This window comes from Macrobrachium rosenbergii, chromosome 3 (assembly GCF_040412425.1).
Source record: "Macrobrachium rosenbergii isolate ZJJX-2024 chromosome 3, ASM4041242v1, whole genome shotgun sequence".
Lineage (NCBI taxonomy): Eukaryota > Metazoa > Arthropoda > Malacostraca > Decapoda > Palaemonidae > Macrobrachium > Macrobrachium rosenbergii.
Window position 1 is genome coordinate 69,271,533 of NC_089743.1, and position 14,970 is coordinate 69,286,502.

Below are 14,970 nucleotides of genomic sequence, written 5' to 3' on the forward strand. Positions count from 1 at the left end.
GACTGCGTAAAACAAGCTGTTTCATCCTTAAAACGCTGCCAGGAGCATACTACAAATTTCGAACATACCTGGTGTCCAACCAAGTTTTCCTTGTTTTTTGCAAGGACTATGCTCATGGCCGGTGGTATGGGCCGTACCCACTGGCAAAAAATGAACTGAGCAGTTTGCTGCAGAACACATGGGCTGTAATCCCTGTAGTGATATAGTTTTTTTTAGAAATTAGATAGTATATTTGGTATTACAGGCCAACTTGATTAGAAGTGTGTAGCTGTAATATTTTATTCACCAACTTGTTATGTGTTGAATATCTATACTACATTAAACACTAAGATTTAGGTTAATTTTGACACCAGTATTTAGCTGTATTGCTATACTGTACACTGTTAGGCCTTTGCAAGAGCTATGGGAAATTTATTTTTCTGAATGTCATGCCATTCAGGCTAACTGCTATAATTAATTTGTTTATCTAACCCAGGCTACTGGTTTATATGGCTTAGGTTAATGATTCTAGCATATTTCTACATTAGGCTAAGAATATAGGTTGCTTAACGTGTTCTAGGTCCCTGCCTAGTTTAGGCTTATTTAAATCACACTTAAGGATATAAACTACATAAGAAAAAAACCCACATAATCTAGTACTGTTTCATCTGGCCGAGATTACTCTTTTATATGATATTAGGCCATTACTGTTTGGGCTAATAATAGGATATTCCCTGAAGGGATTCCTATTTAATCTTGTTAGGCCACTGCCTGGTCTAGTTTATATCACCTTTAAGGATACAGGCTACATAGACTCCACTAATATGTAGCCTTACAAATAGGCTACAGAGCCATAAAAAAACTAGGTTACATTTAATTTAGCCTAGGTTACTTTTATCTGATATTCAGCAACCACTTTATTTAACCTAAACTACTACTGTTTAGGCTAGTAATAGGATATTCCCTAAAGGAATTCCTATTTAATCTAGTTATGCCACTGCCTGGTCTAGGTTTAAATAACTTTTAGGGATACAGGCTACATAAGACTCCACTAGTATGCAGCCTTACAAATAGGCTACCGAACCATAAAAAAAGTAGGTTATGTTTAAGTTAGTTTAGGTTACTGTCTATATCTAATCCTAGGCTATTTGGTCAAAACCACCGGTTAGGCCAATAGTAGGATATTTCTTAAAGTATTCTCACTTAACCTAGTATTGCCTAATCCAGATTATTTAGATCACCCTTAAAATGTATAGGCTATATAAAAAGAAACTCATTAATATTTAGCTTTGTAGCTAGGCTACTACTTTGTCTAGCCCAGGACATTGTTTTATCTAATCCCAGGCTACCTTGTTTAAGATACTACTTAGGCTGATAATAAGATATTTCTTAAAGATGTTCTTACTTATCCTAGTGTAGGTTATTGCCTATATAAAACAGAAATTCACTGGTATGTAACAGTGGCATTGCTATGGGGGGCAGGGGGCACCTGGGCCCCCTAGTCAGATGCTTGGCCCCCACCGCCCTCCAGTTGAAATTCCCTATATAGCTAAACTTTAACCCTTTGGTGGGTCAAAAGCAGAATGATAGCAATAGGTTTTTAACAGAAATGACATATTTGTTCATGATATTTTGATCCAACTTAATGCTGTCATAATGTTATGAAGTGATTGAAACTATAGTTACAGTTTTGAATAAGTGCAATGCAATTTGCTACTGCTGCTTAGAGTTAATTTCCAGGGATAGGAGATGAAGAAGAGGGAATGGGATAGGTTGAAGTTTTCAAGAGATTTTGGAGGGTCATAAGTATTATTGATGTAATGCACTATTGTGATATATTTACATGACAAGGATATTATACTATAGCTGAAAATTAAAACTTGATAATAGAAATTAGGCTAGTGTTGAATACTAAATTGTGAGAAAATTTATATTACAGTATTTGATGCATTTGCATATAATGAGAGTTGAAATTTAATTGAAAATTGAGCTCTTATGATTTCAAATACAGGTTTACTAGTTACTAATACTACTGTATTATTTTCCTTCATTCACATGGATATATACATTTCAATAATAGTATATTTTACTAATTACAGAATTGGTACTTAGTTTTGTTTAATTTTCTATGGCCCCCCAAAAATATCTTGGCCACACCTAGCCCCCTCCCCCCTACTGATGGAATGCCAGCTACACCACTGGTATGTAACCTTATAGCAAGGCTACCATTTTGTGTAGCCCAGATTAATTAATTACTCTAGTATAGGCTACTGCCTAATCCAAGTTATTTAATTCGCACTTTAAGGTATGGGTTACGTAAAACAAATTTACTTTAGTATGTAGCCTTAATGCTAAGCTACCACTTACTCTAGCCAGGATAAATGTTTCATCTAGTCCTAGGCTACCTGGTCTACTACCTTATCCAAATTATTTAGATCATGCATAAGTGTATAGGCTATATAAAAAAGAAAAATTTTACTAATATGTAGCCTTATAGCTAGACTACCGTTTTATTTTGGCTAGATTATGATCAAATCCAAGGGTCCTTGGCCTAAGTTAGGCTACTGTTCTAGGCCCATAATAGGATATTTCTTAAAAGTTACCTTAATTAAGTTACTATCTAATCTAGGTTATTTAGTTCACACTTAAGGGTATGTGATCCTAGGTTGTAGGCTGCAGACAACAACATCTCCTATTTATCCAGTCTAAATTATTCTCAGTCTGATCTAGGCTGCTGCCTAGATTATTGTAGACATCATATAATCTGAAAAGATTTTCTATATTAATGATAAATTGTGGAACATTTCTTTTAATTAAAATATCTAATTGAAATGACAAATTTTTAAAATAATTTGCACTTTTCACAACTAGCAATAAGCAATTATGACTTTAGCACCGTCCGTGTGTTAGCAAGAAGAACTGGGTTTTTGGCTTTCACACATAATTTAACTGACAATTCCAAAAGTTTAAAACTAAAACTGGAACTTAAAACTAGGCACTTAACTTGCTTCTTTAGGTGATTCCTGTTGACAATATGGCGGACTGCTCATGCACGATAATCACTTCTTCTAGCAGGTTTTGACAATGGAAAACTGGGTACAGCTTCGCTGAAGATAAGGGAAAGTGCCCTCTTATACTTGAGTCCATTATATACTCCATTATGTGTTTTATTGTTTATCATTACGACACATTATCTGGCCAAAAGACCAACTAAAAGAGACTTCTTTGATATTAGTGTGGTCACCATAGAGCTCTGACAGACCCATGGAAGGTAGCTCCTTGAGGACGAAACAGGCGACTGTGCAGTAAAAAAAAGTTGATTGGCAAGCTGTACCAAGTTCAGCTGTATTTTTTTTGTAATTGAATTTTTATCCATTTCCCTTGGTCTTGTTATACCTAGCTGTCCAGCCTTTTTTTCTTTGCTGCCATTCTTATCTCTTATGTTGAGCTGATCTTTTAGATCAGACCTGTGAGAAGAGAACTGAGTAACTTGATTAAATTGTATAGTAATGAGAATCTGCCCTTTTCAGCTTCTGGATTTTTATCCTGATAGCTTATTTTTGTTAGATCATAAGTATTGAGCAGTCAAAACATTCCTATCCTCTTTAGGGGTTTATTTAGTATCAGCATATCATACAAAGCTTTGCCATAGCTTGCTTTAGCAAAATTTAGTTTTTAGGCCATTTTGTGATTTTTTAGCTGAATTCTTTCTTGGAGCACTGAATTTAGGTGCTTAAATTGTGCAGCTTTTATTCTGTTAATTATACATTGTTGAAACCCCATATCAGTAGTGGTGTAATGATATTCCGTAGTGTCATACAGTTTCAAGTAAATATTTTAATATATAATACAGTAATACTGTATATTTTAACCACATCACCAAGCTAAATATCTTGACCGTCACTGGGCAGGCAGTATATAAACAATGAAACATTCAAAATGTTACCACAAAATCCTTCCAAATGTACAGATTTAGTGACCCTTTTTTTTTTATAACCAAATCTCTCTTTTACAGATTCCCTGTAGTAAGTGTAGGTCTTGTTCGATGGATTGAGTGTGTGGTTAAAGAGCCCAGTTACTTTAAGCTGTGCACAGAGTCAACTCCCACACATTTAGCTCTTTTGGATGAAGTGGTGTCTATTCATCCTCTCCTTCACAGTCGTGTACTAAATCTCTTAGTGGAACTGTTTGAGTCTGAGTTTCAGGATCTAGAAATTCTAGAACAGGTGAGCTTAAGCAATTTTGAGGGTATGGAATTATTTGTATTTGATATGTCTTTTTACTATACTTTATGGAATATTAAATAACATTTGTTATGAGCATTCATTTTCTATTACATCTAACACCATAGAGGAAAAAGTTAGCCTAAAAGTTCATGATGATGATTGTGGAATTGTTAATTTCCTCAAGAAAGAAGTAGATGATTTTGATTAATATTTTTTAATGTAAATTTTAATTAGATTTTCATAGAGGTTGTTATACAGTATATTATTTATATTGGTAGCATAAACCAAGAGTTGGTTTTTTACATTATATAAATATATAGATTTTGTATTAGTAATGAAGACTTATCTACCATAACCTTTTAAGATTTTTTGTAGGGGTGAAAACACATTTGTGATAATCCACTCAGTACTGGCTTATCACTTACTTATGAACTTGGTGATAATTTTTTTCTCCTCACCATAAAATTGTTTTTCATGAAATAATGGTGGTTTTGGTCTCATTGTGAACTTGACTATGTACCTTTAGTAGTGTATTTAAAAATCAAAAACAGCCAAATTACAAAGTGAAAATGATGTTGAATGCAGCTGTGAATAGAAATTTGTTTTGGCACTAAACATCCATTACTTTACTACTGTCACTTTCCAGACACACTCAGAATAATGAAAAATCCAGATTTGCTTCTGCTCATCCAGGCTTTCAAGTCCTGTTAGCAGAAACTAGTCATACCAATTTTTTCACTTGTTTGGATCAGTCCCATTGATTTTGCTCTGCAGAACTTGATCAGTTCTTGTTGTTCCTTTATCAGTTTTTCATAGGTTTCAGCATTCATTTTCTTATCTTTTTAATGATTTTGCCTTAATTATTATAATGTTGGTTGCTTGGCTCTCAGTAATTGTATTATGAGTAGCTTATTTGAAATTTCTGGTGAGTCTGTCTGTTACTGCTACTGCTGCTTGAATAATCATTCTGTTTGCTTATTATTTATAAGTTAGGAATTAGTCCTTTTATACCAATTTTGGCTTGTATTTAGAGTAAAGTAATCAAGGGTAGTATAGCAACTCATTTTTTTTACTAGTACATTTTGTGCACTTTTGTTTTTTGTTATTCTCATACCAGTAAATCCTTTACTATATCCCCTAAGTCCTCCAGAATGGGGAAGTAATAAAGAAAATAAAAGACTGTCTTTGTTTCATTTCATAAGCAAATGGAATTGAACTTTTGACTGTTGAATATGCCCAGTGCATTTTCTTCCACTTTTTGAGTGAAGGGATGGCTCTTCCACTCTTGCTCATCTTAGTAGATCACCTTCGATGGGAAGCCTGTCACTCACCTCTGCCATTGCTGTAATAAAATATGAACTAGGACAGTCTGTTAATTTTTCAGCATCAGTAGGAAGCACTTCTGGAGCTATCACTTCCCTGCAAAACAGCATTAGTTTGGAGATGAGATTGCAGAAAACCCCCCAGATACACATTCTCACAATTCGTGGACTCAGCGATTCACGGAATTTTCTGTGGAACCTATCTATAAATTATTTGCGGGAAAATTTGCTCTTTGCGGATTTTTTCGTATTTTCATATTTTCGTAACTAAATGCTATACTGTACCTACATATACATTTTATGATAAAATAATGATTTACAGCAATAATTTTCAGTTATTAATATTAAGTTTAATATGATTAAATAACATTAAATAATAAAAATAATAATTCTCTCTCTCTCTCTCTCTCTCTCTCTCTCTCTCTCTCTCTCTCTCTCTCTGAGATGAGAGAATTTTTATGCATATGTAATATGTATGTTATTTGTTTTGTATGATAAATAAATGATTTACTAATTTTCAAATATTATTATTAATGTACCAAACACTGTAAAATATCAATTCATTAAAGAAAATATAAGTAAGATTTTAGTTCAATATAAATAAAGATAAATCTGTCAAATATAGATATCTTGACATTTTAAGGGTTACAAAGGACACTGAAAATATTAATATTAGATTTACTAAATTTTTATGCTTTGTAACATATGTTTATTAAAATATCAAGTTTTGTAGATAAACTTAATGATACTTTGTTATTAATTTTTGTCATAAATAATTACAATTTTTTGCATTTGTATAGTAAATTATTAAAATTTTAAACAAATTCAAATCATTCCCAGTCTTTTCCAATTTTCTCTGATTCTTCAGAGCAAGAGGGTGTAAGTACAGCACTTGTCAGTTAACTTGACATACTAAATTTGACCGAGATGGACATGAAAACTGCTGAAGATGGACATAATGATACTCTCTCTCTCTCTCTCTGTCCTCTCATCTCTCTCTCTCTTTGTCCTTCATAAATCATGAATTTCCATCTTTTGATATGTAATGTAAGAATAACTTTTCTCTCTCTCTCTTCCAAAGTTAATATGTAAGAACAAAATCTCTCTCTCTCTCTCTCTCTCTCTCTCTCTCTCTCTCTCTCTCTCTCTCTCTCTCTCTCTCTCTCTCTCTCTCTAAAAGGATACTCAGAATGTGAGAGATGGATTAGATAGATAGATAGATAGACAGACAGATAGATTGATAGAAAGGAGAGTGGTTGATAGAAAGATATATTTTCTCTGTCTCTCTGTTATTCTGGAAGGGTTAGAAGTATTTGTATATTTTTAAGGGTAAAATATTTAAGATGACTTTGAAATTATATTAATAATAACATTTTGAAGATTAATACAGTAACAGGATAATATTCTGATGTAAGATGCTGGTTTAAGGTCTACATTTGTATTTGAACTTTTAAGATAGACAGCTATAAGAGTTTTTAGAGGAGGGGTGTTAACTATTCGCGGGGGTTGTGGTACATCCCCTGCAAATACGGCGGTTTACTGTACTTCCATAGCACAAGATGTTAGTTGGTAATTGCTTCTTGCCTCTTGAGTTCAAGTCTTTTTTATTAGTACACTAATTTTGATTTCATCAGCAAGCACTACTAACTCTGCAGTTGCCAGAGGCAGCTGGCTTAAGGTATGTTCAACTTCTGATCTCTCTCATTCAGTGAAGAAATGTTGTAAGGATAATAGTGCTTCAGGAATTTGTATCACTACCATTTGCGAGATCCTTTACCTCTTCTTGCTCATCTATATCCATGGTCAGTTCTTCCAGGATTACTTCAGCTGGCTCATGTTTTTGAGTATGAATCTAGGTTATTCCCTTCGTAGATTGCTTATATGACCCTCTGGTGGTAGACATTTGCAGTTCACTGTTATCTGCACATCTAAAGTGTAACAAACTTCACCAGTTTTTCTTTTCCTGACTGCTTTTAGGTTCCTACTTCTTCCCAGTGAGGGTCATCACCTGATATTGCAATTTTACAAAAGGAAGAATGTCAGATTCTTTGACTTATACCTTTGAAAGAGTTGTGTTCTTTGGACTGTAAATATTCACTTATTGGGAGTACTATGAGCAATAGCCAGCATGCTGCATTGGCCCTATGATATCAGTAGATGGCAATGTGTGCAGCACCAGAGCTGCTGCCACAGTGGGTGTGTTAACCATATCAGCACCTACATGCTCAACAGCCACTCTTGTTGCTGACAAAGTGTGACCTGCTAACATGGTGGGTGCATTACCCTTACATTTACCCACATGCACCAGCCACCTCCACTACTGATGATGCTTGCAGTAAGCAGAATGCTTGCCTTGGTCTTTCTATTTATCATCAACCAAGTCTTGAACACAGGAAGTGTCTTGTCATCTTCAGAGAGGTCACAAAGGATCTGTGGAGCAGGCATCTGGTGATCTTGCCTTTAACATCTGGGTGTTCATCATCCCCAAGGTTACAGGAGGAGGCCCCATCATCAAACTCACTTATCTGAACTTTATGCAGCTACTCCTTTCTGGAGTAGCCTTGTAGTTCAAGATCCTTTGTTTGGTCTGCCCAGAGCCCCACAGGTCTTTACTCATGTCATGTCATCACTAGTGTACTGTCTGGGCTCTCAAGAGAGCCTCAGGCTGTCAAGACACCTCAGTGATGTTCACAGCACCTACTTCCATATTGCTTTAATGAAACCTGTTTCCTCATGAGCCTGTGCCATTGCTTTAGCCTAAGCATCTGCTAAAACAATTTGGACCTGATGTTAGAAGACAGTTTACCAGGGAAGGAACTGGATATTTTGACAACTCTGGCATGATCCATGATTAAAAGAATATGAAAGGTCCAAGCTTTTTTAAAGGCTTTCTCAAGAACAACATTCCCTTCTGTCAAGTTTTGACAAGGGTTGTTAGGCCACCTGAACCCTCACTGCAGGTGGAACTGAATCAGCACACCCTGTGATCCCTGGGTACATCTCCTGGAAGTATTATGTGGTAGTTGACACCTTAAGCAAAAGGAACCAAGTGCTTCTTGAGTGGTCTCTGAATCCAGAGATCTGGTTTAGACACAGTGGGGAACTTTTTCATTATCATATGTTTGCAACAGGACTCGATTACAAGCTGCCAAACTGCTTCTTAGCCCTCCCAGTTCAGGTAGCATAAGCTAGTAATGCTTTTATGGTTTCTTGACACAATCTGGAGGTGTGCACATTTCCAGTCTTCTCCTTAATCAGGCAAGTGTTGACAAACTCAGCAGTCCAGCCATGTCCACATGACCCTTATGGCACCACTTTGGCCTCACCAAGCCTGTTCTTAGATCTCTTTGTGCTTTTGGTGGACTTTCCAAGACCCCCCTCGTTACTGAAAGAAGTTCTTCAATCAGCCTCACTTTCAGATATATCACCAATAAATTAGTTTCCTCAGTCTTTTCACATGGATGCTATCCAGCACTGTTTCATGAAGAGAAATTTTGCACCAGACTGCCAAGGCTATCTCCAACTCAGGCAAGCAGTCTATGACCAGGCCATACCAGACCAAGTGGACAGTATTCTGTAACTGGTGTAGAGAGAATGGCTATGATCCATAACCTGCCTTTGTCCAACTATGAGAGAATGTCCTTTTAGCATCATCAGGTGGTTTTATTTCTTATTCCCTCTGTGTCTGTTCAAGCCTGGGAACAACAAAGATGTCTTTAGCCCTGTAAGAGCCATGATGATTTATCTTTGTAAGGACAAAGCTTTTCGAAAGGGGGAGAACCAATTGTTTATATCCTCTGGCATGCAAAAAACAGAAGTGTCTAAAAGCCCTATTTCTACTGGCTGCATCAGATTACTTCAGAAGACTGTTATAAACATTCTCAAAAAGGAAAATATGCTTCTCATCCTCATTAACTTGGTTATTTGTCATGCAGTGTGGTCAGCTGGGTTCTTGCTTCTATGCCATGGATGAATAGTAAGCACTTAAGTGCACTAGTTATGGAGCCCTTCAGCATAACACTCAGTAGTTTTTCTAACAAGGTAATAGCCAAATTCATGACCCTGTGGTAGTCCCTAGAACTGCTGGACTCAGACTCAGTTGGTCAGTAATTCTCTGGCTCCAAGTCCCTGAGAGTCCATATTTGAATGCTACATCAACAAGTCTCCTTCTGCAGAAATAGCTGCTCAGGCAGTCAGAAAGTACTGTAATGGTTTTAAAAAGAATATTTTTTGGTACAAACAATAACATTATAATGTAATTTAACCTCCTGCTGACAAAGGTAATTTTGCCTCTTCAAGACCTCACAGAAATTGCAGAATTATCAGGCAATACATTTTATGACAGTTTTCTGTGGATTTTTGCAGAAAACAGGCTGCATTATTATTCTTTGCAAGAATGTATGAAAAGGGAACTTTACGCACCAGAAAGCAGTTGTTAAATGATGAGCTTCTACTCAGTATAAATCAGTTTTTTAAACTGCATTTTTCTTTACTTTCTCATTTACACATTTGAAAAAATTTAAGATGAATGAATTCCTTTTGCCCCTGAAAAATTATGGTAAATTCCACTTTCAGTACTATATATACCATTACTGGTTATTCCTATTATTGCTTGTGTAATAATACAAGGAAAAATAAGCAAAGATTTGTATGATTTTCTAGATAGATTAAATCATACTCTGTGGGAGATCAAGCACAATGATCACCCAGTACCTTCCAGACTTTATTACTTTGCTGATTTGAATATAAATGCTTAATTTTTAAAAATTTCATTTAGCTTACATTATTTGACGTCATCAGAACCTCAGTGGATGAAATTTTTGTGATATCATTTGACGTCATGCAATTTCAAAATTTTAATTACTGTATTTATTTCTACAGATTTTTATGGTTAAAAATTGCCTCAGACTATTTTATATTGTGTGTTATTTCTGATTTTCCACAATATTTCTTGCATGCATTGACTTGTATTTTTTTTTTATCAGTGAAATGTGTTTCTCTGGAGTTTGAGAATAATTATAGTCATGTCTGTTATTACTTTTATTAATGGATCACTGAAGTTGCACTCTTGAATTTTAGTGGTCATTGTAATGTAATGTCTTGCAGCTTGAGATGCACAAAAATAATTCCTGTTATGTCTGTTATTATTTTTTTAAATGGATCATTGAAGTTGCACTCTTGAATTTTAGTAATCATTGTGATGATTTCTTTCAGCTTGAGCTGCGCAAAATGTTGTTAGATAGAATGGTCAACCTCTTGAGTCGTGGTTGTGTGTTGCCAGTGATGAAATATATCAAGAATTGCTGCACTAAGGGTGATACTGATATCTCATTGATTCGGTATTTTGTTAGAGAGGTAAATATTTGTGATATACCCATTGTCAGGAAAATATTATACTCATTTGAGATGTAATAATTGGCCATTTTTGTTGAAATGCTAATGATTTATTGATCACATTAACTGATACAACTGTAACAACCAAAGGACAGCGACAATTCATCTGATACTCACTGATACTTTTCTCAAACTTATCCTAGTGGTATATTCAATAGGGTTGTGCAATACCTCCCTGTAGAATATTTCTGCTTACAATGTAGACAACACTACAGGTTCTTTTGTAGCATCCTTTCAACTGTAGCTGTGTTACTTTCTGTTTTGTATTTTTCATCCAACTCCCTGTTTCTCCTCTTAGTTATAATTTTTTTTAGCAACTGCATTTCATTTTCAATTCTCATTTTAGATCAGATTCTTCGGGCAAGCTGTTAGCAATGTTTCACTTGACTTGTATCATTAATTTTTATGATGATAATACTAATAATTGTGCATTGCTTACAGGTTATATATATAATTTAAGAGGATATGTATTCCTCTTGCCATTACACACACACCGTTACACTGTTTGTTTTAATTTCAAACTTACTTTAATTTAAGGTAAATTTACCCCTTGGTGTGGGGTATGTATTGTGCACACTGTAAAGAGCACTGAAGATTCTTTGCTGTGTCCCTTCAGTCTCTTTTCACTGGACTGTTTAAGCTTTATAATTTTACCTTGTTCCTTTTCACTTCCCATGTAAGAGATAATGCTTGGGTGACCCCTGTGAGAGTTTGTCTGTGTGATGCAGTGGGTTTTTGCACTGTAATAGCAACACCTAAAGTTAACAGACCTCAGCTTATCAGACTTCTGTACTTATCAGCTACATGATTATGAGTATTTTTGTGGTATGCTACCATTTTAGATTGATATTTTTTTTTTAGATAAATCCCCTAAATTGAATGTTTAGTGTCAAGTACAGGTGTAAGATATCTGGAATACATTGTCTTTAAGTGCTGGCCACAACATACGGTCTTGGTTACTTAGTAGACTATTGTTTGTCAGAATGCCAGACCCCAAAGTGTCTGTTGAGTTGAGGTGCTAGTAGTAATAATAGTACAAATTTAATGGAAGTTTTATGTTGGTGTTTCAAAAAATTTTCCAGTTTAGAAAAATTTTATTTTGTAAAACATTTGATTTGCTATTTTAATGCATTACTTATAATTAACCCATTTCATGCATATGAAATCTTCCCAGATGCTTCAGTCCCTCTTAAAAGGGGAAATTAGCACTAGAGTGGGAAGCAGGAGCTTGCAACACAAAGTAATGGTTTTCCCTGAAAAAATGAGTATGTTTATAAAAAAGTACTTTGTTTCATACAAACCTGTTACATATAATCAGCATAAATCTCTATTTAGGAAGGATTGACTTGCTTAAAACCCCAGAACTGGCTGATTGAGGCCAGTAGGAGCTGCATGAAAGTTTCTTGCAGTAGATCTTAAGCATCAGAGCCTGTCTGCCAAAGGTAAGAGGAGCTGTGTTTATGAGATAGAAGCTCAGATATATAAAAGTTACTAAGAGAGGTTTTGTATTTTGCATATTCTGAGTTAGTATCTCCATCTTCCTCCTCAGACCTGGCAGGGAATGCCATAGTTTGAGAACCCTGTACAGTACTGCTATAGGGTAGGCAGGGCAGCACTTAATGTGGCAGAGGACAGAACTTTTCCATTAAGTGTGAATCAGTGTCATAGAGAATGCTATAATGGATAAATTAAAGGGTGGTCAAGGTAGTGAAGATGAAGAGTCTGCAAAATCCCTGCTACATTGGCCTCTGCTAAGGTGAAAATTGTATTTGCCATTTGCACAGGCTTTCCATGCTTTGCTGCCTTGAAGTATAAAGTATAGTACTTCTGTCTTGTTGTTGACCACGGTTTTGACTCCCGTATCTTACATGATGAACAAAGGCCTTCAATCTCAGATAACCTTCAGATTGTTATGATTAAATGTAGCTCCTTCTCCAGCATGGATGTCCCTGCAAACTACTTTGACACATCTATGAAAAGCAAAGCCTTCAGGACAAGTTACCATTGTTGGTCACTGTCCCTGGTGTTTGAGGATCTTGCCACCTAAGGAATATCTTGAAACATCATCCAAGAAAGTAACTAGGTGGCTGTATAAATAGACTGCAGCTGACTTAGACTTGCACAGCTTTAGTCAAAGAAAGCATTAATGAGGTTTTGTAACTGTTTGTAGGGATTTTCTCTATTATACACTTTGATTTAACTTGCTTCGGTATTAGTTTACCTCAGCACAGCTGTATTCCTTCCAAGGTGGCTATGGGCTCACACTCCACGGCAATTCCTAAGAAGAAAAATCACAATCGACTATGGCTGTGTCCGAGGTGATAGTTGTTCCTTCTTCTCCCGACCGTACAGAAGTGGCTGTGGGTCCACTGATCGTAAGATGAAAAGACAATAAAGCTCCTGTCAAGAAAGCAAACCTTGTATGGCTGCAGCCTCCTTCTCAGCCTCGTTTTCTAGACCATGACATTCATGCACGTATGGCCGTTCATCCATGTCATGCTTCACCTGAAACAGTAATCTCACCGCACAGACCTCAGGAGCATGTTTCCCCTCCACAGGATTCGTCTCACATACTGCCACGACAACTCCCCAAGCTATAAACGCTGGGTGTCTCTGTCAGCCAGGTACATTCAGGCATACATTCCAGGCAAAAGGAACATAGTGGCAGACAAATTAAGTCGTCAAAGTCAAGTCTTGGGAGCAGAGTGGTCTTTGCACAAAGGCTTTTTCTCCTTTGGGGGACACCGATAGTGGATCTGTTCACTACCTGTTTCAACAGGAAACTGGAAATATTCTTCTCAGTAGTTCTGGATCCTTGGGCAGCATTGGAAGACGCCCTTCAACATCCGTGGGACAACCTAGACATTTATACCTTTCCACCCTTTGGCCTGATTCATCAGGTGATAACAGGGTGATGACTTCCCAGAACCTCAGGGTGACTTTGGTAGCTCCCTAGTGGCCACACTCCGAGTGGCACCCTGACTGTCTAGCTCTGCTGACAGAAGCTCCGAGAGAGATTCCTCCTTGGTATAATCTGCTTTGCCAGCCCCACATCGAAAGATATCATTCCGTCAAGTCCCTATCTCTTCACAGTTGGAGACTATCCAGTATCTCCTGTGAGCGAGAGGCTTTTCTCACAGGGCAACGTCAGAGATGTCTGGATATCTTAGGAAATTGTCAACAGCCGTGTACCAGGGGAAGTGGGCAGTCTACTGTGATTGGTGTCGTCAGTGGGTTTCTCTCCGTTGAAACTTGTATTTAGCAAGTAGCTGACTTTCTCATTTTCTTACTTAGGAAAAAGCTCCTTTCTATGTCCGCCATTAAGGGCTATAGTGCTGCTTTGGGACTGATTCATTGTCTGAAAGGAATGGATCTTTCTTCCTCATGGGAGATCTCTCTGCTCTTACAAAGTTTTGAGCAATCTTGTCCCCCTAGGGAACTCAAGCCTCCTAACTGGGATTTGATGCTGGTTCTTAGCAACCTTACTCGCACCCTGTATGAGCCTTTACAAGGTTCTTCAGATAGGGTTTTAACCCTCAAGGCAGTGTTTTTATTGGCCTTAGCATCCATCAAGAGAGTGAAGGGGCTGAAGCTTATGTCTTTCGAATTTGCCCCAGAATTCATGGCTAAGACTCAGAATCCTTTGGTTCCCAATGACAGATTCGAGTCTTTCTTGATTCCGTCCCTTGCAAAGTTTGTTGGCGATGATCCTAGTGAAATACTCTTATGTCCAGTTTGGGCACTACACTATTATCTAAAAAGAACTTAGTACCCCAGACCTGGGTGTCGAAGGCTTTTTGTTAGTACTGGCCAGAAAAAGAAGGAAGTGTCCAAGAATACCATCTCTTTCTGGCTATGGGAGGTTATCAGAAGTGCATATTCATCTTCTTCTGATGTAGTTGACAGCCCGTTATGTCCTAGGGCTCATGATGTCAGCAGTCTCGCCACTTCCATCACTTTTAAGAAGAATCTATCAGTTCAAAGAGTTTTGAGGGCTGGTATGTGGAACCATCAGACCACCTTTACCTCTTGTTACCTGAAGGACGTCA

General features: G+C 36.8%; 1 protein-coding gene across 1 annotated transcript in view; it reads left to right on the forward strand.

The window, feature by feature from the left end:
- TH1 (negative elongation factor complex member TH1) overlaps nt 1-14,970 on the forward strand; it is a 60,401-nt gene that overhangs the window by 39,459 nt on the left and 5,972 nt on the right. Inside the window, exons 12-13 of the mRNA XM_067081213.1 lie at nt 3,995-4,205; nt 10,742-10,882. Of these exons, the coding sequence (XP_066937314.1) occupies nt 3,995-4,205; nt 10,742-10,882 (352 nt within the window). The remainder of the gene's footprint in view (nt 1-3,994; nt 4,206-10,741; nt 10,883-14,970) is intronic.